Raw genomic sequence first — 14,850 nt, forward strand, 5'->3', positions numbered from 1 at the left:
AGTGTATGTCATAGACTAAATTGAACATTTCAGCGACACGCCTGTTTTCTGGCGCCATCTTTGCGAATATCCCGCAATGGGTCTCATGCCGTAAAATTGTGGCCCTTTTATTACACAGAACTTGGGAACGGTTTACGTTTTTCTTGGACACCTAGAAAAAGCTCCAACGATTTTATTCATCGTTAGAAAGGGGCATGGTTAAATCTGACATACGCCATTTCTTTACACTGAAAACAACGGCAAGAGCGGCTGTACTCGCTTCTCACTAGAAAGATGGTTTTTCATCCTGCGCCAAATTCTACAGGCATCAGGCAATATTTTGAGGAACACGACGCACAGGCGACAAAAAAAAGACCATTTTTAAGCACGGTTACAAGTGACAACGCTGATACCGGTGTTTGTTTATATGCAGAATCTTTTTTATGTGGCAGTATGCAGCGTAGGGGGAAGCCTTGCATTATATTCCTTCATATCTATTTAAATATAATACCAGACACCCCCCACTCTCCTCACCTGCTCCCCTGCATCCAGCAACACAACGGGCCCTGATGGTGACCTGAGGCTCCGGGTTTCTCATCGAGTCCTTAGCAACCGAAACCAAGGAAGGGACAAAGCACTTCCCCTGCAACCCAGAACCATTCATGAGCGGAGCACGTCACTGACTCCTCGGGCGCCATGTTTGATTTGGGCACCAAACTTTTTGAAAAATATTAATAACATGAATTTCTACTATTTTATTCGAAAGCGAATTGCGTCCTTTCAGTAATACGATTTGAATTGGCAATATTCATACGGGGCCTTATCACGGCGCAATTCTGTTTTTCCCAAATCAAGGATGGCCGCCGGGTTTCTCTGACGGCTGGTGATGACGTCATGTCATCGCGTCTTCCCGGATCTCCAGCATGCTGTGGCTGCTTCTCTAGTTTTGTAGCGTTGTGAATTATATCTATTCAACCGGGAGGAGGGGGTCGAGGTTTGGGCTCTGCTTACACTTGGTACTGTTCATAATATTCTGTAAATTAGGCCTCGTGCGTTTTGTTGTTGCCCATAGCAACCTGTAAGACTTCCAACTTTCTAGTGAAAATGAAAGCAGTAATCTGATTGGTTGTTATGGGCAACTGCTCCACCGCCTGCACTAGATATATAAGGCCCAGGGTGTATATACATCTGTATATGGTGGGATCATTTGAAGTTAAATATTAAAGAAAACAGACAATATTTTTGTAGTAAAATCCATATAAAATGAGTTTTCTTGTAAGGGAGAGCAATTACACAGTAAGGGTATGTGCACACGAGGGCATTACGTCCGTAATGGACGGACGTATTTCGGCCGCAAGTCCCGGACCAAACTCAGTGCAGGGAGCCGGGCTCCTAGCATCATAGTTATGTACGACGCTAGGAGTCCCTGCCTCTCTGCAGGACAACTGTCCCATACTGAAAACATGATTACAGTACGGGACATTAGTTCCACGGAGAGGCAGGGACTCCTAGCGTCGTACATAACTATGATGCTAGGAGCCCGGCTCCCTGCACTGTGTTCGGTCCGGTACTTGCGGCCGAAATACATCCGTCAATTACGGACGTAATGCCCTCGTGTGCACATACCCTAAGAGTATATTCACTCAGTGCTGTTTTTTGGTGCCACAACCAGGAATGAATCTAAAAAAAGAGAAGCAGAATCTTTCCTCTATACCTCCCCTCCCTATACGATCCACTCCTGGTTGTGGCTTCAAAAACTGCAGTGTGTGAATAAGGCCACTTTCAAAGTGCAGTATTTTGCTTCAGTATTTGCAAGCCAAAACCAGGAGTGGGACCAAAACATGGATTTTGTAGGTCCAACTCCTAGGAATACTGAAGCATAATACTGCCGTGTGAAAGTGACCTTAAAGGAACCCTCCGCGGCAACTTGATACACTGAGATATGCTTGGTGCAGGGCATGAGGGGGCGGAGCATGACACAGGAATTCCCTTCTTGGTCTTCTTTGAATCCCTGTGTCATGCTCCACCCCCTCAGGCCCTGCACGAGACATAACCCTGTGTGTCAGTTTTGCCTAGAGTGTTCCTTTAAGCGGACCATAGATATTAGAGATCTGCTGACAGCTGCTATCTAAGGGTTCCCCGATGTAAGATACAAGTCTCGCTCTATAGAAGTGAACAGATCTGGACAATTTATGGTCATGTCTTCATATACTGAAAATGTTGTATTTTTTTTCTCCAGGAATCACAATGGACGCGGAGTGCTCCCAGTTGCTGCCGCATGTCTGCGGAGTCTTGGTTGACAACAGGCAGCTTATGACTGATGACTCCATCTATGAGAAACTTCTGGACTGGTTTAAGTTTCTGCTTGGGACAGGTAATGTGCATCTCCTTATGGCCACATTCACACTGCTGCATAGGCTGTTGTGTTGCAGTGACCCTTAGTAAGATTGTGACTTTTTTTGTTTTCACCCCTTGCTTAATTTTAAAGGGGTTTTCCGGTTTTAGTTAAGTAAAACTTAAATATGTTATTAGGGTGTATTCTCACATGCCGCATGGTAGCAGTAGAGTGCAATACGGCAAAACCGCACCTGTTTTTGGGTAAATGATCGCAGTCTTTATACCGTAATTACAGATGAAAAACATTGAAAACACGTGTTTGACTTGTAATTACTATGCGGAGAAAATACGCATTGAAAAACCGCAGTAATTTGTAGAAAAACGTGCCAGGTTTGGCCGCACGACTCACTATCGGGACAATGTGGCAGGTGAGAATACACACTGGCAGCCACTGCAGGAGGAATGTGGTATAACATGGCGCCCATGTAATCCATAGTAACACTGAGTCCTCCAGAGCAGGAGCCGCACATTGCAGCCGCTCTCTATTTGGGCTACTAGAGGGGGTTCCCAAGCAGGGAACTCTCCCTCTATGACGTTCATGTGCTCTAATAGGACAACCCCTTTAAGTCTGGGCTGCACAGAAACTTTTTGTAGCACAACTATCGAGCGGCAGTCCAAAGGAATACATAGAGTTGTATGCAATATTGTGGACTGCAGCTGTCAAAATCAGTGGCACTACAAAAAGTCTCTGTGTAGCCCGAGCCTAAATGGGTTGTCTCATTATGACTACACCAGTTCATATCCCCCATAAGGCGGGATTCACACGACCGGGTCGTTCCCGAGCCCGAGTGTCGGCCGGTAAAATCGGCCATTTTGCCCGGCCGGTTTGCATTAAGTTTTGCATCCGTGCCGGGCCGGGCAGATCCGGACAGTGACATCAGCGGCAACTCCTGAAGGGGAATCCCCATGTGTTCGGGGATTCCGCTTCAGGAGTTTCCCCTGATGTCACTGCCCAGATATGGACAGAGACATCAAGCGCTCTGTCCAGGAGCGGAATCCCCGAAAACACGTGGATTCCGCTCCTTCAAGGAGCTAAAGTGCGGCTAGCACATAGCAGAGCGGGGAGATACCTCCCCGCTCTGCTATAGTGGCGTCGCTACAGTAGTAGCAGCAGCAGCAGCTGCTAGCGGCGCCATCGAATGTGTCGCCGGGCCAGGGCGCTTTTAAAACAAGCAGGGGAAGGGAGTCAGCGCAGCGCTCCCTCCACCTGCTGTACACCCCGGCCCTGCCACACAGTGTACAGCGATGCCATTCGTCCGAATGGCATCAACTCCTCCTCCTCACATGCACTCTGCGCTGTGAGGAGGAGGAAATAGAGCGCAAGCGCCGGAAAACCCGGCCATCACATGGCCCCATAGACTTCTATGGGAGCCGGGCGGCCGGGTACCCGGCCGAAGATAGAGCATGTCCTATTTTTTGACGGCCGGTTTTCCCGGCCGTCAAAAAATCGGTCGTGTGAATAGCCCCATTAGGGGTCTATTATTCCTAATGCAGCCGGGTGCCGGCCGATTTATGAACGGCCGGCACCCGGCGGGGAAACCCTGCCATGTGAATGAGGCCTAAGGGAATATGGCCACGGGAGAAGGGGAGTTCAATGCTCGGAAACCCTCCCTATTAGCCAGAGTGGGGAGTTGCACTATAAAAATTTGCCGTGTAGCCCAGGCCTAAAAGTGCCATTCTCATGAACTACTAGCCGCTACTAGTGGTTCTCTACAGTAGATACCCCTGGTATCATAGCAATAGTATTATAACATTACACTTACTTGCTCCTGGGTAAATTCTTTGACCATATTTTTTATTGGACTTTTTGTGGCTCAATCGCTTGTTATAGATTTTTATATCACTTTGTATTAAGTTGAACGTTTGATGCTTGTTTTTTTCTCTTCTAGTTTCTTCTGAGCGTCTGTTGAATGAGAATCCGTGTATTCCAGGACTGTTCCGGCAGGTGCTGAATATAGAAGAGGCAGACCACAGTCTCCTCGTCTTTTCCATGAGGCTGGTTGGCATCCTGGCGGCTCAGGAAGGAGGATTTAAATATCTGATGGTGATCAAAGCTATTTCTATAAACCGTCATCCTCAAGGGAACATGTAACCAATATTGTAGAGTGGGGTGTAAGATAAGTACAAGACATATGAGGATGGCCCCGCACGTTATAGGGGTCTGATTCTTCCCTTTTACTCACATACATAAAGACTGCAACGTTAATTGTACCCAAGCCCCCCACCCAATCTTCAAGATTCAAGGACCAAATATAAGCATATAAAAACCCATTTAGGGCCTCATGCACATGGCCGTATAATAGATCTGTTTTGTACGGATCTGCAATGGACTCATGATGTACCTCTGTGTGTCATGGCACACAAAGTGCCTACGGGTCTTTAAAGGGGTATTCCCATCGAAGACACTTATGAATTTCTGATAGATGCGGGTCCCAGCTATGGACCTGAACTTATCTCCAGAACGGGTGATTGTTCGTTTCCATTCATTTGCTCGTCATCTTTATCTAAATCTCTTCTTTGCTCTTCCCAGTTGGATCATGTTATACAGGACATGTTTGGAGAATGTATCTACACCAATGAGATCTGGAAGGATGCGTCCATTAGGAGAGCATGGATACAAGGCCTGCTTAGTATGGTACAGCACCGAGAAGCATTACACTTTCTCCATGCTGGAGGTAGGGGCAGTAAATAGAGCTACTCTGATGTTTCTTGAGCTATTGTCACCAATAAGATCTTTAACTAGGACCTGTCAACACTCCTGACATGCCTCTTTTAGTAAATACGTTGTATTTCCCATTCTAAGTTTTTAATGCTTAGAAGTGCATTGAGCCATTCCTCTGTTATTCCTCCTGGAAATGTATGCATAGATTGACAACTAGGTGTTACCATTCCGCCTTGTCAAAAGGGAGTGTCCCTATACAGTCTGAGACTGGCGGCACTAACTGGACAGTATCAGGCTGTGTAGGGACTTGCCCTATTGCAAGGGGAACACCCAGTCGTTAATATATTTATTCATTTCCAGGAGGATTAATAGAAGAATGGCAGAACACAGAGTTCCTGTTGTGATAGCAATGGAACAATCACACAATTTTATCACCGGTTCCTATTATAAGGGTCGTCTCGTGAAGACAACTCCTTGTCATATGATTTATTTGGGCGTATGGACATTATGATGGGGGGGGGGGGGGGGGGGGGGGGCGGCATGTAGTACTACATTTCTCCGGCATCGGCCAAATGTTATGTCTAAGTGTTTGTTTTTGTTGTTTTCTGTTTCCCGCAGGAATAATAGAGACCATGTTAAGCCTTCTGATGGACTCCAGCCTGTTTGTAGCCTCTGCAGTCAATGACCTTGTAGCCCATGTTTTCCTCATGTTTGTGAAGCTGATGGGACAGACCGATATCAGCCATGTATCTGATCTGCCTGACATGGCCCTGAGAATCCTTGGTCACTTAGAGAAGCTGCTCACCTCTGGTGTTTCCCAGTCGGTCACCCAGTCACTAAAAGCCCTGACCGTCATCTTCAGAGACTGCGCTGACGCAATGGCCGAGACGCTCTGGCCACAAATAGCAGATCTGGTCATTTCTCTTTTACAGCAGAAGCCTATTCATGCTGCTCCACATCTGGAGGAACTGTTGCTTGCCGTGACCAGGTAAATAAAAACGTAATAATGAATGGTAAAAAATGAGTGACGTAATACTGTTCAATTTTCTTATTCTGACTAGGAGGCAAAGTAGCAGCAATTTGGGACATCTTTTATTTTATAACGATCTAGGTCAATATATAGAGGTAGGAAAGACACAGATTATGTCTCTCCTGCACTTTCAAGATTGCATTGTATTTGTCTGCTATAAGTTTTTCTATTCTATTCATACGCGCACCTGACATTTAGGTTGTCAGACCCAAACTTGATGGTAAGTATGCTAATGCATTACATAGACTATAGTCAAATTCTTTATTGTTTAGGCTCATTCTTGATACTTTCAGGTTCAGGACATATTGCTTGTGAGTTCTACTATTGGACTTTGTTTGGTAATCCTTAAAGGGGTTTTCCCACGAGAGACATTTATGACATATCCACAGGATATGTCATATAGATGCGAGTCCCACCTCTGGGACCCGCACTCTTCTCCAAAACGGGGGCCCCCTAAACCCTGTTCAGCCGCTCTGTGTTGTGGCTGAATGAGGTGAATTCCGACCATGAAAAATGTTATATGGTCGGGTGTTACGTAAATAGCGTAACTAGTGAATGGCAGTTACGGAAGCCGCGTATCATGCGAACTACGCTGTTTCCGTAACTTCCATTCAGTTCTACCGGACTTACGGAAACAGCGTAGCTCAGCGAGTTCCGCTGTTTATGTAACTCACGACCATATAACCTTTTTCATGGTCGGAATTCACCTCATTCAGCCACAACACAGAGCGGCTGAATGGGGTTTAGGGGGCCCCGTTCTGGAAATATGGAGTGCAGAAAAACGGTGGATCCACTTAAAGGGGTTTTCCATTTCGGACAGTCACTGCTTGTTTGAAGGGTGCCTTGACAATAAGCAGATCACAAAGTGTCAACCTGCAGCGATCAGCTGTAATCTGTGGGGAAACCTGTTCAATTTATCTGCAGCGCCACCACAGGGGAAATTAAGCATTTCACAGTCCTTATTCAAATTAATGGGTTGTCTGAGTAATGCAGGACAGGACAGGTCCTCCAGAGAGAGACAGACGCTCTTTGTAACTGCTATACACTGAGGCCAAGAGATGAAGATCAGAGGACCCCTCTTTATTTTAACTCAGAATTCACTACTATGGTGTATGATAATGGGTTTTCTATACTGGACAACCCCTTTAAGAATGTCGGAATGTTGTTGTTTTAGATTTCCGGTTTTGTGTAAACCTGCGCGTGATATATGGAAGGTCATGAAACTGGCCCTGAGAAGTCTAAGTCCTTTCCAGGCTAGTTCACTAGCATTTGCCATTCTGAAGTCCAAATCCTGGTAAGCACAACTTTTCATTTTTTTCATTAAATCATTATAATCCATCATAAATCTATTGTGAATAGTGAAAACTAAAGTCCGTGCACTTCACTGAAGAACGAACACCTTTGCAGCCATTTTTTGTTTGCTTCAACGTAGCTAAGAATTAAAGGTGTATTCCCATCTTAGATATTTATGCCATATCCACAGGATAGGCCATAAATGTCTGATAGATGCCGGTCCCCCCTATGGGACTTGCACCTATTCCCAGAACGAGGGTACCCCGACTCCGTCATGCCTGGTGAGTCGGCTGCTGGCCGCTGTGTCCAGGCTGGGAACGAATGTAGAGGTGGCCAGTATTATGGGATTACGGAAACAGCCGAGCTTGCTGTGCAATGCTGTTTTTGTAACTCCAATAGAAGTGAATGGGAGTTACGGAAACCTTTCTGTTTCCATTATCCCAGCCACCTCTCCACTGATTCACCGCCTGGATGCAGCGGCCGCCTCATCAGGCTGAACGGGGTCTGATGACCATATTTTTATTTTTTTATTATTTTTTTATTTATTATTATTATTTGCTTTTTATTTCCAGTCCCCAGGATATCTGCCTGCAAGCTCTGTGTGTACTGCTTCAGCCATTATACTGTGTGCTGAGATGTTCAACTACAGATTTTGGACAACCAGGTATGATGTAGTTAGTGAACTGATGCCATAAATTCGGTATAACAGAAAATAGAAACTTTTTCTTTTTTTATTTGCTTCTTTTAGGTTTTCTTGATGAGCCTGCGTCCGATCCTTCCACTGTTGAGAATCTCTTGTCTAAGAAGACCTCATGTGTCAGTCTCTTATGTCAGTGCCTTAGTCATCTGACAGAACTGTGTGATCAGGTAATTTATAAAACAGATTAGATCCTACATCAGTGTAAAGAGTCTCTACCTAGACTTCTATGCAGAGAAATTTGATAACTACGGAAATAAGAGATAGAAAAGCGAACAGGACTACCGACAAGCCCACTTAGACTCATAAGCGCTCCGGCCAGGGACTCTGGTCCTGGGGAAGCCTTTGTCATCACTGTCCATATATGTTAGGGGCTTCCTCAGAGCCGGAATTCCCGGGCCGAGCGCTCCCTGATGCTCTTTCCGGGGACTCCGGCCCTGGAGAAGCTCCCCGAGGTATACGTTTAACTTATATCTTTGACGAATGCTATACAATGGCACCGATCTGCCATAAAAAAGGTACACCAACGTATACCAGTCCAACAGAGGCCAAAAGGACACTTCTTTGGCCTCTGTTGGGCTAATGTAGCCCTATGGACAAATTTAGCGTGTGTGTCTGGAGCTTTCCAGACGTACATGCTAAAGGTAGGGCAAAAAACGTGATGTGCACAGGCCCTTACCCCCTCACGTAATTTGAGCCTGACAACCCCATGAACAAGCCTGTGGCTGTTATGCAGTGTATCCATAGCAATTATTCATACTGAAATGACTCTTAGGGCATGTTCACACTGAGATTTTGGCGCTGTTTTTGACTCCGAAACCGCGCCAAAAAACGACCAAAAACTCCTCCCATTGATTGCAATGGGAGCCGGGAGCATTTTTTTCTGTCAGCGGGAAAGAACGCTCGCGGGAAAAAGAAGCGTCACTCCCCTTCTTCAGGCGTTTTCATCTCTGACCTCCTATTGACATCAGTGCTCAATGGCCACGGCCAAAAAACGCCGCAAAAAACGTGGCAGAGAGAGTGTAGGCAGGTCAACATGTGATTCATAATACCTTCACATTTTTTCGCCTGCAAAAAAAACTCCGTGTGAACGGGGCCTTAGACTGCATTAGTAATCAGATTTTTCTAGAAATAGACGACGGTGGAGAACCTCCTTACGACATGTTCTACTGATTTCATTTCCTCTATTTAATAATATTTCTTTCTTCAGGAGTGTCTTGTCATGCAGGTCCCGCATAGCTCTATACGGAGTTCTGTGCTGCTAATTCTCAGCTTTTGCATTGGACAAGCCGTTTGTTCATCACCTGCAGGGTCTCATTTGGGCAGGTCCCTGATTGGTTCTCTACGAGTTCAAAGGTCAGCGTTGGATGCGATTGGAGGTCTTTCACGTTGGCCAGGTGAGGGAAATATTGACGGAATATATAGTAGTATATGACTTTAAATGTGTGGTTTACAGGTACATTTTTATTACTGTTCCAGTCCATTTTATTAACATGCGATTTCTAATGTTTGCTTTTTAGTGAGACCAGAAGCCTTGACGAAGACATATAACGTGCTCAGTGCTTATCTTGAGAACCCAGAAACAGACGCAACCGTAAGATCGCCACATTGTCCTCCATTACTACTATAATCACTGTGCCTTAAAGGAATTGTCTCATCACAGACAGCCCCTTTAAAGAGAAGTCAGCTCTCCTGACATGTCTGGTATAGTAACTACTTGTATACACCATGAAATAACGCCAGGTCACCTTTAATTAGAACTCTGCGTTGTGCCATTCCTCTATTATTCTGCTTGCAAATGTAGGAGTTAATTAAAAAACGGGACATTATTATTTCCTTTGTTAATAGTGTATCTCTACATATTCTGACCCTGTCAGCACTGATTTGAGTGTCAGTGTGTAAGGACACATTCCATTGACAAGGGGAATGGTAACACCCTGTTGTCATTTTGTTCATATATTTCCAGGAGGAATAACAGAGGAATGGTGTGAAGAAAAAAAAAAAAGATTCTCAAGATTTTTTTTTCTTACGTGGAAAACAAGTATTTAGTGAAACAGACGCGCTAATAGGTCCTCTTTTATAGAAGAGCCACCACAGTAATCAGCTGGGTCCCGCTTCTATAAGGAAAATGTAGTATTATGTTGCAGTTCTGTGATGGATTATCAGACTTTCTGGATTATCGGATGGCAAATTAAAGGAATTTCACTGCATTTATTATAAAGTCTTCTATCACCTTGCTTTTCAATGAAAGAATAGATTAATTATCTCCACTCAGTCGTCCAGTTTTAGGCTAGGGCTATTGAGACTTTTTTAGCGCTACTGACTGATTTTAACACTTGAGTGACAGTGGCCGTCCAAGATTGCGTGCAAATCAATGTAGTCATTTGGACTGCAGTTGGAGCTCAATAGTTAAAATCAACCAGTAGCACAACAAAAAGTTTAGGTGTAGCCCTGGCCTTAGTAAGATTCCAGATTGTCAGGAGGTTCTGTGCCACAAAGAAGTGCTGGACTATCAAATGCAGGAGTAAAGAAACTTTACTGTACTTTAGGAGAGTTACAAAAACGGACTAAACATCGAAAGTTTACCCAATCGCTGTCTTCACTGCAGGTTCTCAAAAAGGCATTCCAGGCATCACAGAAGTGGCTCCAGGCCTGGCACACATCTGACGAGCACTGGGCAGAGAGCAGAGGTTTTCTTCAAGGTATGACACCGATGCACACATTCTTGTGAAAAATCAATTCCTTAATATGTGAGGCGAGCCGTCATTGATCCCCTTCCTCTCTATGCCCCGCTGAGAATGAGGACGACCAGAGCGCTGTAATAGAGCTCCGTGCAATTCTTACTACTTAGACTGTAAATAACTTGTCTCGATCTATCCCTGTTCAACGTAAATTCTGCGAGATGACAGTCTAATGTGTATTTACTAAATGTTCTTTTTATATGACATTTATACAGGTTTTGTTTCTGTTCCAGGTCTCTGTCCCGTCATAATGAAACGTTTGTGCAGCCCTTCCTGGGAAGTCCGAGACACTACATTAGAGTTTATCACCAACATCACAGCAACTGTTAAAGGTACCTTGATCTTGTGTATGGCAGGCCAGGAATAAGGCTCTATTCACATAGTGTTCATGCTTTACGTTCGGCAAACGTTGGCCATAGGATCCTATGTAAATAAAACATTTACTACCCGATTTGCATCGGATCCGTCACCATTGAAATAAATCAATGGTGATACAAATGGAAACCTATGGTTTCCGTTTGGATTCCGTCCATGGGTTCCCCTGACTGAAAGCTCAGACAGAACCCATGAACGGAGTCCCGACGCAGATGTGAACAAAGCCTAAGATTGTCTTATTTGCTTTACTGCATGTAGTAAGGAATTTCAGTGCAGTGTCAGATGAACTGTAATTGGTTGCAGTGGGTAACAAGGTCACTTATATTTGCATCTTCACTGGTTGCGTTTCTTCTAAATGAGATCCTCTCTTGGACATGATTAGAAAAAACGGTCTGCTATTTTTCCACAGAAACAGCGCCATCTTTGTCCGTGGGTTATGTCCATAGACTAGAGTTGCGGAAAAACAAAAACCCATGTGCTCCGCATGTTACTTCTGTGGAAAATAAATCTGTAGTACGGCATCTGATGAAATATGCCCCAATGAGGCATACAGAGGCACAGTAGGGCCCTATAGAAGTCTATGGGCACTGTACTGTGCATGAGTTTATATAAATCAGAGCCGTAATACGTCTGCGTGCGTGAGGCCTAGGAGCTGTTTTACACAGCAAAAACATGAGTTTAGAGACCGAGAACAGGGACGTTGACCCCAGCAGAGAAGAGAGAGATGCACCTTTTTATAATGGGATCCAATCCTCAGAGTGACAGAAAATAAACAAAAGCTGATGTAAATGACCCCGATATTCTAGTCATTGTTACTATTTACACTCGTTCTTTGGTTCCAGGACATGCAGACGTTGTACAAGTTCTGAGTAATGCCGACGTTCCGCAGCTTGTTCTGGATCTTCTTAAGGACCCCGAGAGTTATGTCCGTGCAAGCGCTGTAACCTGCATGGGTCAGATGATTAACATTACTCACACTTCAGCGGACTCTGCCTCCAGATCTGCCCAACCTTTAAAATGCGAGGTCAGTATTTATCTGTTGTGATGAGTTCTTATATATGGGCTCACGCACATGACATTATTACGTCTGTTTTGTACAGAGCCGTTATAGGGCTTCCATAGAGGTGATGTGACGTACAAAAAAAAAAGTGTCCTGCTCAATATGACTCTGTATTTATAGTAGAATTCTCCTGTAGAAGCATTGCTTCTACAGGAGAATACCTTCTTACATATGGCACCTGATGAATCCTGTATGCCAGTGGACGGGGCTGCACAGGTCCACACTAAAAGAGCCATACAGACTCTGCACTGCCCTATAGGCCCTGTGCCAACGTGCATGAGCTTTTAGGGCTTTTAAGATTTATATTGAGAGGTCACTTGAGAATTCATGAATATTTGAGGGATGGCTTGAATTGCTTAACTGGTTCCCGACCACTGGCTGTGTTTTTACGGCCTGCGGTCAGGGTCCTTAAAACCCACGTCATAGACTATTTACGGCGCAGGTTTTAACTTGCTGCCCGAGTGATCGGGCAGCTGACTGTCGGGTCTCCGGCTGTCAGTGACTGCCGGGGACCCTGAGGAGAGGATAGGAGCAGCTTTAGCTGCTTCTGTCTTCTCCAATGTCTTTTTACACAGCGCTGAATGCGCGCTGTGTATAGGAATAGAGACAGCAGCAGCGGCGCTGTCTCTATTCCCCCCGGTGTTCATGTGACTGGTCACATGATCGCCGGGTGCCGTTACTGACATACTGCTGCTGGGTCTAACTAGACCCAACACAGCCCTATTAGTGACAATCGTCACTATGAGAGGGCTGATTTCGCCTGTAACTGGGGCTGCTGTGCAGCTCCAGTTACAGTGGAAAAACATGGTGTAAAAGAAAGAAAAAGTATATATAAAGTTCCCCAAAGGTCTTTTTTGACCTTTGAGGGACAGACCATAGTAATAAAAAAAATAGTAAAGTAAAGTGCAAAAAAAAATTCAATAATAAATACACATAAAAAACCCACCCCCAAAAAAAACGCCCCCCCTCCCGCCAAACATTGTTGTAACGCTAGCGCTGACCCAATTACCCTAATATAGACATGTAATATATTAAAATTTACGGTAGACAATGACGATCACAAAAAAAAGGTCTATTTTAGGGTAAGACTATGGTATTACCAAAAAAAAATAGCTGAAAAATAAAAAAGCTTCTTTTTTTACTATTATTTTCAAACTTTAAGCCTAAAAATTCTAAAATAGCAAAAAGGATGTGTATAAAAACGATAAAAAAAAAGAAACCTGCATTGTCTACGGAAAAAAACATCGCAAAAATCACGTCGCTAGCCCAACAAATAAAAAAGTTATTGCCGTTTAACTAACACGTGCTAAAAAGGGCTAAACGGTGACTGGTCCTGAAGGCGCAAAATAGCCCGGTCCTGAACTGGTTAATTATAATCTCCAACCTAAAACACTTGGGAGGAGATTTATGAACACTAGTGCCTATAGCAACCAATCAGATTCTCTGTAATATGGCAACCTGATTGGTTGCTATGGGCAATGCCTAGTTTTTCCATGCAAAATAAACTGGAGGAAGCACGTTTTACTGCAGGGCATAGGTACAAGGGACAAGCCCTTTAAGGGAAAATTATATAATCAAAAATTCTGTCCTCCTTAACAGGATCTGGTGCCAAATCTAATGGACATTCTTTGTCACGACACGGAAGGTTTCCCCAGGAGGGCAGTTGTAAAGGTACTCACCGATTGGCTAAGAAAAGGTCACATGCAAAACTTCTGTGACTCGGAAATTCTGCTGTCACAGATTCTGGAGATGACATGCAGTGACTTGGATTGGGAGGTGAAAGTTCATGCATTGGACCTTGCAGATTTCTATATATCCCATATTCTTGATATGGGATTTTCCCAAAGTTGTCCCTACACTATAGGGTTACCCTCTAGCAAAAGCCCAGTTTCTATTTCCGATGCATTGATAAAATGTGAAAAAGTGGGGCTTTTCCAGGCCTTATTGAGTTGTCTGTGTGACTGTGACCGACCAGTGGCTTTAAAGGCCTGCGAAATCCTCCTCGCCGTGAAGCCAAAACTGTGTGATGGAGACACCGATTCCTCAGAACTGCATGGAAGAGACTGGCTGGAACGCACAATAAAAGAACGGCATATTACAAGCCAGGCTGCTGAAGGGGACAGTCAGCAGCAGACAGATTGGGCTACGGATGTCTTAAAGAAAATCGATTTGGCCAACATGAAATGTTCCCTGTCCAAAAGTAGTGATTATTTACATGAAACGCCCCTGTCACTGCTGCAGGACATCAAAGCCACCTTGTGGGGGGGAGAGATGCACGATGCCGATTGCTATTGATAGGAAAGGTTAAAAGGGAACCAGTCAGTGGGAGAAGCTGCTTTACATGAGGGAATCTTACAGACGCCCTAATAACACTGACCTAGAAGGCTCCGCTACATTCACAGCCCTAAGTTATATTTCTGGCACTTCAGAGGGCGATTTAGGGGGCACAGTCATGCCCATTAGTTCAGCTTAGATAGGACATTGAATGTTTGTTCCTTTACGTTCCTGTATTAGTGTTTTTTTTAAAGGCCAAAAAAAAGCTCCTCTCGTTCTTTCCGGTTTCATTTTTTTATATTTCTAAATGGTCTCCTGTAAAAGCAGCATGTCCCGGTAGTT

The 14,850-nt window shown here is 44.5% G+C and overlaps 2 protein-coding genes across 5 annotated transcripts in view; one reads left to right on the forward strand and one right to left on the reverse strand.

Annotated features, from left to right (window-relative positions):
* The window catches only part of IQCE (IQ motif containing E), a 28,698-nt gene extending 27,836 nt beyond the window's left edge, over nt 1-862 (reverse strand). The window contains exon 1 of one of the 2 annotated variants that reach the window (XR_012849550.1): nt 514-862. The gene's annotated coding sequence lies outside the window, so the exon portion shown is untranslated. The remainder of the gene's footprint in view (nt 1-513) is intronic. The other variant, XM_075830361.1, reaches the window with a different exon arrangement.
* Nucleotides 709-14,785, forward strand: BRAT1 (BRCA1 associated ATM activator 1). Of its 3 annotated transcripts, none has more exons than XM_075830359.1 (14): nt 709-973; nt 2,219-2,353; nt 4,266-4,420; nt 4,907-5,051; nt 5,657-6,026; nt 7,243-7,362; nt 7,934-8,025; nt 8,110-8,228; nt 9,269-9,455; nt 9,579-9,652; nt 10,667-10,760; nt 11,033-11,131; nt 12,017-12,198; nt 13,834-14,785. In XM_075830359.1, the coding sequence occupies exons 2-14, from the start codon at nt 2,227-2,229 to the stop codon at nt 14,527-14,529; spliced, it is 2,460 nt and encodes an 819-aa protein (XP_075686474.1). In that variant the 5' UTR covers nt 709-973; nt 2,219-2,226; the 3' UTR covers nt 14,530-14,785. The 3 variants fall into 3 exon arrangements, with proteins under 3 accessions (XP_075686474.1, XP_075686473.1, XP_075686475.1); XM_075830358.1 differs by having other exon boundaries at nt 752-995; XM_075830360.1 differs by having other exon boundaries at nt 753-995; nt 12,026-12,198.
* Nucleotides 14,786-14,850: the final 65 nt, after the last annotated feature.

The sequence above is a fragment of the Rhinoderma darwinii genome, chromosome 6 (genome assembly GCF_050947455.1).
Source record: "Rhinoderma darwinii isolate aRhiDar2 chromosome 6, aRhiDar2.hap1, whole genome shotgun sequence".
Lineage (NCBI taxonomy): Eukaryota > Metazoa > Chordata > Amphibia > Anura > Rhinodermatidae > Rhinoderma > Rhinoderma darwinii.